The sequence below is a fragment of the Diceros bicornis genome, chromosome 17 (genome assembly GCF_020826845.1).
Source record: "Diceros bicornis minor isolate mBicDic1 chromosome 17, mDicBic1.mat.cur, whole genome shotgun sequence".
Lineage (NCBI taxonomy): Eukaryota > Metazoa > Chordata > Mammalia > Perissodactyla > Rhinocerotidae > Diceros > Diceros bicornis.
In genome coordinates this window covers 28399748-28414039 of record NC_080756.1, presented here as the reverse complement: position 1 = coordinate 28414039, position 14292 = coordinate 28399748, and the positions used below count along the sequence as shown (strand labels likewise).

The 14292-nt window shown below is 36.1% G+C and overlaps 1 protein-coding gene across 2 annotated transcripts in view; it reads left to right on the top strand.

The window, feature by feature from the left end:
• LRRK2 (leucine rich repeat kinase 2) overlaps positions 1-14292 on the top strand; it is a 134401-nt gene that overhangs the window by 29818 nt on the left and 90291 nt on the right. For both annotated transcript variants that reach the window (XM_058558503.1, XM_058558504.1), the window contains exons 13-15: positions 847-971; positions 5222-5334; positions 14058-14202. In XM_058558503.1, the coding sequence (XP_058414486.1) occupies positions 847-971; positions 5222-5334; positions 14058-14202 (383 nt within the window). The remainder of the gene's footprint in view (positions 1-846; positions 972-5221; positions 5335-14057; positions 14203-14292) is intronic.

The window sequence follows — 14292 nt, the reverse complement described above, 5'->3', positions numbered from 1 at the left end:
ACAATACAGTGTGAGAATGCAATGGCAGAGATGTATATAAGACAGTGGTAAGAGCAGAGTGAACCTAGATGGGGTGACCAAAGGAGGGGAGGCTGCAAAGAGGGGATGAGTTTAAACTGGAACTTTAAGATGGAAAAGCGGGACTGTATCTCAATGACTATAGAACCATGCAAAACGAGGATATGGTTCTGATATGAGCAAGTTTCAGCTAACATGCCACTGTGCAAAGCAAGGATTGCCTGTATTAAAGTTCTTAGTACCTATTGAAATCTAGTCATGTGGCATTTATTCATATGTAAAAGAAAGAATAGCTAAAATACCTTAGAGAAACCAAGACTTTAATGCAAATAAAACTAATTAAGAATACCACATAGGAAGTCCACAGGTCTTACTCTGGAAGAGGCAGGTTGGTATGTAAAGAGCCCTTGCCTTCGGGGTCAAATGAGTTTATCTTCCAGCCCCGGCTCTGTCACCTCCTCATGGTGGGACTTTGATATTTAACCTCTGTCAATCCAAGTTCTTTATGTGGAAAAATGGGGATGATAACAGCTACTTTACAGGGTTGTTGCCCATTACCCATGTGTAGATCAGAAGGAAGTTTTAGTTTTGTGAAACTAAATAGTAAAAGAATTCTCAGTTACCGTGAATTCAACTTCTTGAGGTCAAAGTCTAACTAAACAACAATTAAAAGTGTGTATGCTCATATAACTGAATTCAAATGCGTTTTCATATAGCCTTTTCTGATGAAATATGTTGGTTCTGTTTTCCTGAACTTGTTTCAAATTGGTGTTTGTACAAGGGAATCAGGTTGTAGTTTTAATAAGCATTTCAATATTGTATCTCCAGTAACACTTCCCTGGATACAATGGCAGCAGTGGCCCCCAAAATAATGACAGTTATGAAAAGTCATGAGACATTGTTATCAGTACAGCTGGAGGCACTTCGAGCTATTTTACATTTTATAGTTCCAGGTAAGTTATATAATTGATTGTGGGGAAATATAGCAATTTAAATGAGTTTTTGACTTTTCATGAAATATCAACTTTCTAGGCAAAAATTAAAGGAGCAGTTTCTGCCAACCAAATACAAATCTTTTCATTCACCCAAAAATAAAAATAGAGGGAAATGATGAGGTGGAAGGGTTAGATTAATTTATAAGAAAATTTAATAAGAAAAATCAATAATTTATTTACACACTACAGTGTGAAGTGTGGAACTTTACTTCCGAAGAGTGTCCGTCTCTGATAGTTCTTTTCTATTTCTGTTGCCATCAACAAGTCTAAGTTTTTGTTTTTTTCTGAACTGTAATAATAGCTAAGTAGTTTTCACACTTCCTCTCTTGGCTATTCCCAGTTCTTCTTTTACTCTGTGGTTGAATGAATCTTTCTCAAATATAGCCTTGTGACTTTTACTGATTAACTTCAGTGGCTTCCGTCTTCCTCCTCTTTACCTCCACTTACATCTGTTGTGATCACATTTGTCCTCCAAAACACATTTAAGACATCTGTTCCTCCATTCATTCAACACATATTTATTAAGTGCCTCTTATGTTCTAAACATTGTGATGACTACAAAAGTATGAAAGATGAATGGAAAAAAGCATGACTGTATTGTTATAGGAGTTTAGAGGTAGATGGATATGTAAATAATTAATTACTAGACAGAATGAGAGGAGCTAATATAGATAAATGTATAAAAGGTTCTGAGAATATTGACGGATGCACAAATAATTTATTCAAAGGAGTAGGTCAGCGATTGTGGTCTTGAGGTTGAAGGGTGATAAAATATATTGCTGACCTGGTAGAAAGGCAGGGAGGGACGTTTCAAGCAGGAGAAAGTGCACGTGGTCTGGGCTGAGTGAAGGGTGGAGTAGAGGAGAGCAGTGCATGGGGATGAATGTGGAAGGACAGGCAGAGGCCTGAAAGTGAAGGGCCTTGAATGCAATGCTGAGCAATTTGTGCTTTTTTAATGGAAGTCAATTCAAATTTATTAAAGGTGTTTAAAAATTGTAGTGTCATGACCAAATCTGAAATTCATAACAGTAGAACTGTGGTGTAGAGGATGCATGGCAGGAGGAGAGGCTCCTACAGGGGGATTGGGTTGCAGGCCATGATAGTCTGGTGGGACATGGTGGGGGCCCAGCAATGGAAACAGAGAGGATGGGTCTGAGAGATGGTTGGGAGAAACATTTGTCATGCCTTTCTGACTACTGAATATCAGGGATGTTATTTGTTGTTCTGTAAAATTCCCAATTCTTTTGAAACCCAGTTTTATTTTTGTTCTTTTTAAATGAAATCTTCCTAAAGCTACCATTATCTGTAGTCATATAGGTCTTTTATGTTTCTGAGTGTAAGAGATATGTTTCTGAGTGTAAGAGTATACTTAGTATAAGAGTATAAATTTTTTCAAGGAGATGGCTTTCTTCATACCATGAACAAAAATAGCTTCTATTCAGTCAATAGTTTTTAAATTGAATCATGGTGTCCCATTCATAGCTATCAGTCAACTTTTGAGATATAGTTTAACAGACATAATTTTTCTTGAAAATATTATTGTGAGTTTTTTTGAATTTAGTTTTAGATTGTAAAAACAAAACAAAACCCTTTTGATTATCCTTAAAGATGTCAGCCTTATTCTTTCAAGGGTGGTTTTGAATTTTAAAGATAACCAGACATTCAGAACCAAATCTGTTAGTTATAAAATAATACTCTTTTAGTTCAAAAACAAGTTTTGAATATAATATTTCTTTCATTGTTTTTAGATTGATCCTGAAGCAACATTGATAGTCAGTAAACATTTAGATGTATTAAATGATGTATTTAAATGATAAATTAAATGATGTTTTTTACAATGATGTTTAGATGTACTAAATGAGTGCACTTGAAAATAATTTTATAATTTTAGGGTTATATTTTGTGCATGGAAATACATATAAATAGACACATTTTATAAACGTATCAGTATATAAATACATTTCTCTATTAGGTAAAGGCCTACCCATCTACTTTGCTCTAGGCTACCATACCACACCATACCATACTGTACCGCACTGTACTATGTCATACCATTCTATATATCACTGAGTAACTATGGTATTAGTACACCAGTGGTTTTGAGGTTGAATATGATTCTGGTTTGAACATGTTAAATTGAGATGCTTATAAGATACCTAGATGTACATATACTCATTTATTAACTAGACTATATTCAGATTTCCTAAATTGTAACAAAGATGTGCAATACAGCAAATTTGTATAATTCAATAAGGAACACTTATTGCATCTGGTGTTATGTGTCTTAAGCTTCTTTCAATCTAGTACTGTTGCTTCCTTCTCTTTTTTATAACAAGAACTTATTGAAGTGATTGAGCTGATTGCTTTAATAAAGTAGTAAAGACCCAGTTATTTTAATAAAATATTATTTGACTTGTTCTTTCTTGACTTAGTGTCAGTGCTAGAGGAAATAATGTAAAATTCATTAAGGAGGGACATAGGCAAAATGGGAAGTGCATAGAGGAAAGTGATTATAAATATAAAACCACATCCATAAGAACAATAAAAGGAACTGAATGCATTTAATCTGGAGAAGAGATGACTCAGGAGGATAGAAAAACTGTATTAAAATCCACTCATTTATAGCTAATAACAATAATACCTAACAATATGGAGGAATTAAAATGTGTCAGGCATTATTTGAATTGCTTTATGTATATGAACTTTTTAAATTCTTGCGGCAACCCATAAGGCAGATATTACTTTTTTTTTCTTTGCCATTTTACAAATGATGAAACTGAGGCATAAGATGTGGAGATTTTAAGGTCGCAGCATATTATCGTGGAGCCAAATTTTCAACCCATGCAGCCTGACTCCAGAGTAGGCTCTTTATATACACATCTGTGCAACAGATGTATATTGAACAACTGTTATATTTAAAGCATTGTACTTGGAACCCTTGGAGATCTGGAGGTGGTTAGGTTATGGATCCTGCCCTCAAAATGTTTACAGATGATACAATTTAAAGGACTATTATGTGGAAAGGAAATTATATCCATTCTGGGTAGTAGAATCTCAAGTGATATAACAAAGACCAGAGGTCAAATTTATGAGAATGTTCATTTGGTCTTAAGAAAGATGTTTAAGAAAGATATTTAATAAGACCCATTATAAGTGGCATGAAGTTTTTACTGCTTTTAGTAGTTACCTCTGCTTGTGATATAATTGGCAGCCTTAGAAACTAATGTGGTCTTGGTCACTAAGAATGAGACACAGAGAGTTTCAGAGACTTGCCCAAGGTCATACAGCTGTAGGGAATGTCAGAACTTTTTTGAATCAATTTTAAAACAAGGGCTGAAAGATCCAGGAGGGTGGGAATCCAGCCTCTCTTATTCACTGTGGTATTCCCAGCATGTAGCAAAATCCCTGGCATGTAGTTGACACTCAAATTTTTGTTAAATAAGTGAAAAGCTATGTGCAGCAAACTTATAGTTTGTGTTAATACAAATTATTAAAGTGAAAGATTATAAGTAATTTTTTATTAATAATTATTTTTATAGTCTTAGGTTTTGGAAACATCATTCACTCATAATAATTTTACTTATATATTCTACTATATGACCAGCTTTTTTTAACTTCCAGTTTTTTCAAAGTTTTGAGATAGTTCAGCTACAATGTAGCTTAATAAGGGATATGCTTCCTTTAAATAACTCAGTACTATTATACAGCCTTAGAGGACTTTCAATAAAACCACATGCTCTTTACTGGCGTGGTGCTGAAACAAATCTTTTTTCTTTTCATTACTATTCCAGCTTCTCTTTTATGCCTACGTTTCATATCTGAGCTTTGTACGTGTAGTCCAAAAAACTTTGAGCTTTTCTCAAGTTGTCCGTTGTTGCATAAAAATCTCTTCGTTTTTTTGTATAAGCACAGCTTTTTCATACAAAAAAGAGATTGTTACAGAATATTCCTCCACTGTAGTAACTTCTTGCTGCTTTAGATTCAGCAAATGTCCATACACACTGTATTTATTTTATATTTGATAATTAACTATTTTTATAAATTCCTTAAAGCGAAGGGTTATTTCTTTCATAAGGAACCATGTATTAGAAAAGAGCACAACGTGTGTATTATTGGATTAATTATGATCGTTCCTAACAAGTGACAATCTGTTCAGCTTAAATCTTTATGAGAAAAGCATTTATTTATTTATCTATTTTTGCATTTAGGCATGCCAGAAGAATCCAGGGAAGATACTGAATATCAACAGAAGATAAATATGGTTAAAAAACAATGTTTCCAGAATGATATTCATAAACTGGTCCTTGCGGCTCTGAACAGGGTATGTACAATATAGGTTTTCTGCCTTTATATTGTTAACTAGAATATGAAATTTGGAGAAACAGGAGGGCTTTTTTAGTTTAAGTTTTCCATCTTCTGTTTACTATGATAGCAGGAAGTTTTGTGGTTAGAGACATAACACAACGATAGGGATATAGAGGGTGGAGAGATGTGCCATTCCAGTTAAGATAAATGTACTATCAACTACAGACTTGAACACATTCTTTTGATTGCTAGTGACATAAATCCACTCGAGTCTGCTCAATCAGAAAAAGAGCCAGAGAACTAGATGTGCAGCTAAGCCTCATGAGTGATGTCAGGAGCTATGGCTAGGGTTTCTTCTGTCTCTCCTCCTGGCTGCTTATCTTTCTTTTCTGGTAGCATGCTGAAAGCTTCAGTCCATGAAGACACACCAGGAACGACATTCAAGTCTTCTTTCATTCCCTGTGCTCGTTTTCATTGCTCTCCTCAGAGATAACCTCTGAATGGTTTGGTGTGCGTTGTTTCTTCCTATTTTTAGGTATTTACATATCTGTGTACATTCGTGATAATATATTGTTGTTAATATAATCAGTAATCATATTAAGTATGGAAAAAGGAGAAGAAGGGAATTATATTGATATTGTGCAATACGAAAGGTATTGATGGAATTAAGATGGTTTGGAAGTTTAATGTAAGATGAATTGGTTCTTTATAAAAGATATGAGTAAAGATGTAAAGAATGATTAGGGTTAATGTTTTCATGAAAGGAAGAGAGCTGTCAAGGTAACTAATGGAAATGAGTCTATGTGATTTAGTATACTTTGAAAAATATCATGAATTAGTGAGAATAGCCTACAGAGAGATCTCCTTTGAAAATTCAATTTAAACTGGACTTTGTAATGTAGTTGTCTATGATATATTTGAGTCATTTGTACTCAAACCTTAATATGATTCTTGAGTATAGCAATGGGTTGAATTTAGTTCCAGAAATATGTGATGAAAATAAGTATGTGGAAGGAACTAAGTTAGGCACTGGGAAGACAAAAATGAATGGGTTTTTTACCCTTCTGGCCTGGGTCTCATAATCTGGGTAGGGGAGTAACAGCCATGCATAAAAGCAGTTGTTCTACATTAGCACTTATGAGCCATATTAGCTTTATGAACAGTATTCTAGGAACATAGAGGAGGGAGCAGTTAATTTGGTTCATGGTATGTGTTGGTGGGAAGCAAGGGGTACCAGAAAAGCTTTATAGATAACTCGGATTCTAGTTAGATCATCTTTTCTAAAGTTATTGAATATAGTGGAAGGATTTGGAGTCAAGAATCCCAGTTCTGCCAGTAAGTACTGTGATGCTGAGAAAATCACTCAGCTCCCAGGTCTTACTTTCTTTTGCTGTATAATCCCAGGAGAAGTGTTTGAGAATCTCCCTTCCTTCCTTTTTTCCATGGCAACACCTGGGTAATGACACACAGCAACTCACTAAACAGTGACTGTCATTTGGGGGCAGAGAGTTAAGGTCATGGGGAAACAGAAATGGCAATGTATTATTAAAAAAAATCTCTCATGGGGGCTGGCCTGATGGCTCAGCAGTTAAGTGCGTGTGCTCCGCTTCAGCGGCCCGGGGTTCGCCGGTTCAGATCCTGGGCGTGCACTGACGCACTGCTTTTTAAGCCATGCTGTGGCGGCATCCCATATAAAGTAGAGGAAGATGGGCACGAATGTTAGCCCAGGGCCAGTCTTCCTCAGCAAAAAGAGGAGGATTGGCCTCAGATGTTAGCTCAGGGCTGATCTTCCTCACACACACAAAAAAATCTCTTATGTGTAATTCCCCTGATCTTTCACTATGGTTGAGAAAAAAATGCTCTAAAAGATGAATGTACGTATTTCTTTGGCTCTAAAATTCTGTGATTGCATGTCTCACTCTGAATAAATGTTACAAAGCATCAGAGATTTTAGCTCCAAATACTGCAAACTTATGAAATGAATTACCATTAAATAAGTCTATTCTTGGAGAGCAGAATTCCAAATAAGGTATAATTTCTGATTCAACTAAGACTTACAGTGCAAAGACTATGAAAAGTACTTATTAAAGTGGATCAATGTTTGTATATATATAAAATTCCAATAACATTCAGGCTGAAGTTAAAATCTGTCTGTCATTCCATTTATGCTCAATCCTTTTAGCTTTTTCCACACAAGAAAACTTGCAGTCCTCGGTTGCAGAGAGATCTATTTGTCCAGTATTGTTTCTGGAGAACAAAGAAAATGGGACTTTCACCATTTTGGCTGCATCCTTGGTTCGTATGCAGTGACACTGCTGTTGTCTTCAGCCAGGGAACTTATAAAGTCAAACCAATCTTCTGATTAAATGGAAACAAAGAGCTTGTTTGCTTACAGAAACCTTGAAGCAACGTGTACCTAGTTAAATATTGAAGATATTTATTTCAGTTGTAACTAATGTGCAGTGAAAGGAAGAGCCCATTTTCAAAAGCAACAACAGTAACAACAACAAGAAATTACATAAGAGTAAAGTAAAAAAAAGTTTATAGGACTACTCTAAAGAAAACTGTGAGACTCAAGTGAGAGGTACAAGAGTTGAACATAGGAAAATGTATACGTTCTTTTTTGATAAAATGACTAAGTTTTTAGAAATGAAAATTTGTCTATATGTATAACCTTTAATGAAATAACAATAGTATTTTCTGGAACTAGATAAACTAGTGTAAAATTTTGAGAAAATTAATTAATTAATATGCATGAATAACCAGGAGAATTTTGAAAAAGAGGATAATTAGTATGGCCTAACACCAACAGATTATCAAATGTATTATGAAACTTTAGTAATTAAAATGATGTGACATTGGCACTGGAGGAGATAGATCAATGCTACATAATGGTGATTCAGGAAATAGATTCAAATGCAGATGTTCAGTTTGTATATAATATTCCCCAACCGCCTGGCAGAAAATGGATTGCTCAATAACTTGTCTTGGAACATCTAACTCTCCAGCCATTTGGGGAAAGCAAAGAGAGCTGCATATTTACCTTCCACATTCTGCCAAAACACATTCCAGGTGGATGGGATTTAAAGGTAAAAATGAATTTGGCATATAAACATATGAAGAGATTCTCATTATTAAAGAAATGTAAATTAGAAAAGAAAAACCTTAGGCTAGCCCTGGTGGCCTACTGGTTAAGTTCGGCGCACTCTGCTTCAACGGCCAAGTGTTCGGTTCCCGGGTGCAGACCTACACCACTGTCTGTCAGTGGCCATGCAGCTCATGTACAAAAAGAGGAAGATTGGCAGTGGATGTTAGCTCTGAATGAATCTTCCTCAGCAAAAAAGAAAAAGAAAAACCTTGTTGGGGGAAGTTTAATAATATCTATCAAAATTAAAATGGACATGTTTTCTGACCAGCAATTCCCCTCTTACAATTTATGATATAGATATACCTGCATATGTATGCAAATGTTTTTTAGACTAGAATGTTCATTGTGGCATTATTTGTAGTAAGAAAAATGGGGCAACAAACTAAATGCTTACATGGTAATCATTAGTACTGTTTGCCAGATATTTTCAGTTCTCCACCTTCTGATGATTCCATTATTTATTAGCTCTTCTGTAGCTAGATTGGATCATGTAACTAGTTTTGGCCAAAGAGTTGTAAGTGGAGGTTACGTTCGTCATTTCTGGACCAAATATTTCATTGCTGGTGAGGCATCTTTCAGCACACTGTCTAAGGCACTCTGACCTATAATGTTTGAGATGGTGGTTGCTCCATCCGCAGATGTCCTGGAGTGACTTTGATGAGCAGAGGGCCCTCCTGACCTGTAACACACATGAAGCATGAACCAGAATCGAACCTTTTCTTTTGCAGCCTGTGAAGTTTTGGGGTTGTTTCTACAGATTAATTTAGTCTCTCTTAACAATACTATCCCTATCAATAGATCCTAATTAAACAAATTATATTACTTCCAAATTATGTAATTCTATGTAGGGATTAAAAAACTAGGTGAGATTCCTAATATATTGCTAGAGAAAAATCTCCAATTTTCCGTGAATATGAATGTGTATCACCGAGCTACCCATATTTTTCCTTCATATATGGGAACACATTACCCATACTTGTTGATGAAATTAGTATATTTCCACTTCCTTATGTCTTCTCCCTCCCCTCTATCACTCAATTAAAGCAGATTATATAGTGTTTGCTTTTATAGCTTTGACTGTACAAAATTTTCTAGTAGTTAAGTTTGTGGGCTCTGGAATCAGGATATCTGGGTTGGAATCTGACTTTACCCCCTACAGACTAATGTACCCTTGACAAGTTACTTGAAGTCTTGGTTTCATTATCTATAAAATGGAGATAATAAATAGTTTTTCACTTAGGGTTATTATGAAGATTTTTATGAGATAATTCATGTAATGTACTCAGTACAGTGCCTGGTGCATAATGTGCACTCAGTAAATGTTAGTTAATGTTATTACTATTGGATTCAAAAGTATCTTTTGACCTCTGCCTATAAAAGATGAGGAAATCGAAGTATTCACACAATCTTCCACTATCTACACCTGTTTTCTCACCAACCTTTATTAAATAAATTAATTCTACACTGACAAGGTTTAAAATATTTACATTCAGCTCTATAACCATACTTCCTAGGTTTGTTTCCATCCTATTCTTACAGTTGTGTGCGTTCAATGTTCAGTGCAAGTCCTTTTGTTATAATTTTTTCATTCATCTTTTAGTTGTCTGAGTTTCTTTAAAAAAGGTTCATTCCCGGAACATTTTAATGTTGTTGTTGTTTTTATATTTGGACTCTTGAAAAAACAGTTTGGCTGGTGGTAAAATAGTGGGGTTATGTTTTCTTTCTTTGAAAACTTTGTAGACACTCCAAAGTCATCAAGTACTGAATGTTTTAGTGGAGAAGTCTGAGACCAGCTTTATTTTTTTCTCACTTTTAAATGACTTGATATTTTTACCTGGCTGCCCAAAGGATTCTAGTTCTTGAAATCCATCCACTTTATTAGGATATATCTCAGTATTAGTCCTGGATAACGGTGACTTCTTTCTAGCTATGCATTCAATCTATTATTTTTCTGGAAAGTTTTTCTGAATTGCAGTCGACTTAGCTGGCAGCTAGGAAAGAGGCTGGTGTGGGCATTTTTCCCTTGAGCAGGCTATTTCACTTATTAGAGAAACTATTTTAATTATTTATGTATTCTCTGAAAAAGCTTGGAAAATTATGGAGCATAGGTAATAGAATGTTTCTAATTAATGTCTGTAGGTATCCTTCTGTTTGCATTTCCAAAAATTTCATTTGGACAACACTTGCTAAGTGTAAACTAGTACATTGATTTTAATCCCCATTTGAAAAGCAATGCAATAAATCACTATTTTCAAGACAGAACATTTAATAAATGAAAGTCTATTGTAAGATTGTAAATATCATACATATATACATATTGTATATACTTGCATATATATATATTTTCAAATTTATGAAACTCAAAAATCAAATACCACCATTTTAAATTATCGAATAGGTGGGGCCGGCCCGGTGGCGCAAGTGGTTAAGTGCGCGTGCTCCGCTGCGGTGGCCCAGGGTTTGCTGGTTCGGATCCCAGATGCACACCAACGCATGGCTTGTCAGGCCATGCTGTGGCAGTGTCCCATATAAATTGGAGGAAGATGGGCACGGATGTTAGCCCAGGGCCAGTCTTCCTCAGCAAAAAGAGGAGGATTGGCAGATGTTAGCTCAGGGCTGATCTTCCTCACACACACACACACAAAATTATCGAATGGTTTATTTGAGCTCCATCACATGTAATAATATGATACTCTGCCTTCTCTTTTGGTAGACAAATCACAGATTTCCTATTGCAAGTTGTTAGTCATCCTCAAACTGTACCTGAATTAGTTAGAGATGAGGGGAGCTCAAGGTAGCAGAACCAATAGTTGAATCGAAACTTGTTAGAGGTGATGGTATTAAGGACAAGGATAGGTGCTTTATAAATATCAGTTTGATTTGATTTTTAGCATAGAAAATTAGGCTGTGACACATTTTGAGCTTAGGAGCAGGACCGGCTACATAATTTGTGGGGCTCAGTGCAACATGAAAATGCAGGACCCTTTGTTTAAAACGTTTAAGAATTTCAAGATGGTGGTAGCAGAGCATTAAACCACGTGTGCGGCCCTTCTAGGCACAGAGGCCTGTGTGACTGCACAGGTGCACACCCATGAAGCTGGCCGTGCCTAGGAAGCAGGAATGATGATATTAATCAAGCAGAAAGTTCAGAATGACAATCTGACTTTTTTTTTGAGAAGATAATAGGCTTTTAGCTTTGAACATCTGAGTTTAAGATACTGGTGTCAAGCAAAGAGAAATGTGGGCTTAGAGCTTAAGAGAGTTTAAGCTTGTGCTTTGAGTTATCTGGTCAAAGGTTTCTGTGTCTCAGTTTTTCTTCATCAATAACATAGGGATAATAATAGTCTTTCTACATCAAAGGGTTCTTGTGAAGATTAAATGAGTTAATATATATTAAGTGCTTAAAAGAATATCAGGCGCATAGCCAGTCCTCCTTGGATTTTGGCATTATCATTGTGATTGTTGCTATTATTGTTATGGTGACTTGAAGCTGTGTTAGTGTGTGAAATCCCATCCATGAATAGAAGAGTTTTAAGAAAAGAACTTGGGACAAAGTTTGGAGTTGAAAGAAGGAATTGTAAAGGAGATGGGCAAATGAATGGTTTTAAAGTTTGAGAATAATTAGGAGTGTGGTGTGTCATGGAAACCAAGGGAAGAAAAAGCAGCAATTCAGTTGTTAAAGGACTTGTTTCTTTGAATGGTCTTAATTCAGAATCGTTAGGGCAGAATTCTGATTATTTGAAATTAAGGGGCGGAGAGAATGTGGAGGTAGTGGGTGTAGACTTTTCTATTAATAAGTTTAGAAATGAAGGAAAAGTGGTAGCTTGATGGAATGGAAGACCAATTTAGGGACAGTCTCGCCCATCTAGAAATTTTTCATCTCTCAGGAGAGTATTTAGCCCAAGGCCTGAGCTGTGGCCGTCACTCAACATTTTTTGCATGGACAGTGCATTATCTCATTTCATCCTCATAACAACCCTGCATGATTAGGATCATTTTAGAGCTGAGGAAGCTGAGACAGACACTGGGCCATCCCTCCAGGTTCACTTTGTACCACTTTGAATTTATATGAATATAAATATCTTTATATTTCTTGAATAACACCTTCTGAGTAAATGCCACTTCTGGCTAAATATTTTGTTTATTTTTAATGGTCCTCAGATTCACAGAACTATTAAGTGATAGAGCCAGAATTTAAACCCAAATTTAATTGACTCAAAAGCTGATATCCTTCACTACCCAGGAAGCTGATAAGATGGATATAATGAGAGGAAAAAGTGCCAATGAAGGCAAGGATGTGAGTGTCTTGTTGAAATGATAGATGAAGTGATGTCCAAGCTGAGTAGTTAGGCGGTGGAGGAGAAGGGCACAAGATGAGAAAATGATGCTTCTCCCCACACTGTGTACAGAAAGAGATGCTGAATTAGGACAATTGAGAGTAATTGAGGGACAAGATTGGGAAAGGAATGAAAATCTGTTCATTGACAGTACAGAAGTGAGGAAGGCTGGAGGGCAGAAGGTTTTGGTTGAAGAGACCACATCAGAGCTTGAAGTCTGGCTTGAAGCTGTTTCAGCTCTATAGTGTACCTGTGGACGGCCAATCAGAGATTTGGAGTGGAGATGCTATGAAACAAGTGTCTGTCAAAGCTAAAGTCCTGAGAAGGATAGCATTGCAGTTTTTGAAAGGAAAGCTATTAAGTGGGCCTTCACATCATGGTAGAAAATTGGAGAGCACCACAGAAAAGCAGAGATGGCCAGTGTAAGAGTTAGCTACGTCACAAACATCAAAAGAGAGGAGGTGTGGCTGTGATGGTCACATGGTTGGAAAGTGTGTTGACTGTTTTCTCCTCAGTCAGTGAGTAGGGTGGCCTGGGAAAAGAAGTGGCGTCTATTAGAATATCTGTAAATAATGTCAAACCATCTGGAGAAATTGAGATGAACAGGTTGGAAGAGGTCATAGTTAAGATCCTGGGCTTTTAAGGCAGACGCATTTATTTTCAAGTCCCAGACCTGACACTCATTAGCTGTGTGACTTGAGCGCTTGTTCCCACATCTTTAAAGTCTGATGAACCTAGTGCATGAGGCTGTTGAGGGGAAAAAATGAGATAAGGCATGTAAAGCACTTAGAGTAAAAAGTGAATTCTCCATTAGTATTTTCTATGGTGAGAGGCAGCATTGCGTTTTACTGGTTAAGTACACAGGCTGTGGGATGAGACTTCCCTGATTTGGTCTCGTCTCAGCAATTTACAATCTGTGTGACTTCAGGAATAGTTCTCAACCCCTCTAACCCTCAGTGAACTCCTCATCTAATGGGAATGATATTAGTGTGTATTTAATAAGATTATAGTGGAAAAAAAATGCATGTAAAGTATTTAGCACAGTGCCTGTTGCACAGCATGCTTAATAAATTTAAAATGTTAGCTCTTATCTTTATCATAAAGTATTAGTGCTATAAGGCAGAATCAAGGCTACTGATCTTTATTTAGACTACTTAGTTTATATTTTATCAGTCTAGAACTGGCTTTAACTTAGGTAAGTATTAAGAACTCATTTTTAACAGCAATTATTCTTAATTGTCCTTTTTATTTCAGTTCATTGGAAATCCTGGGATTCAGAAATGTGGATTAAAAGTAATTTCTTCTATAGCACATTTTCCTGATGCATTAGAGGTGTTATCGCTGGAAGGTGCCATTGATTCGATACTTCACACGCTGCAGATGTATCCGGATGACCAAGGTTGGTACAATTTGAACTCAGGATTTAGAATAGATTTTTATAGGCCTTTAGCTGTTGGTTGGATGTCTTTAAGTTTTTTTCTTCAGTTTT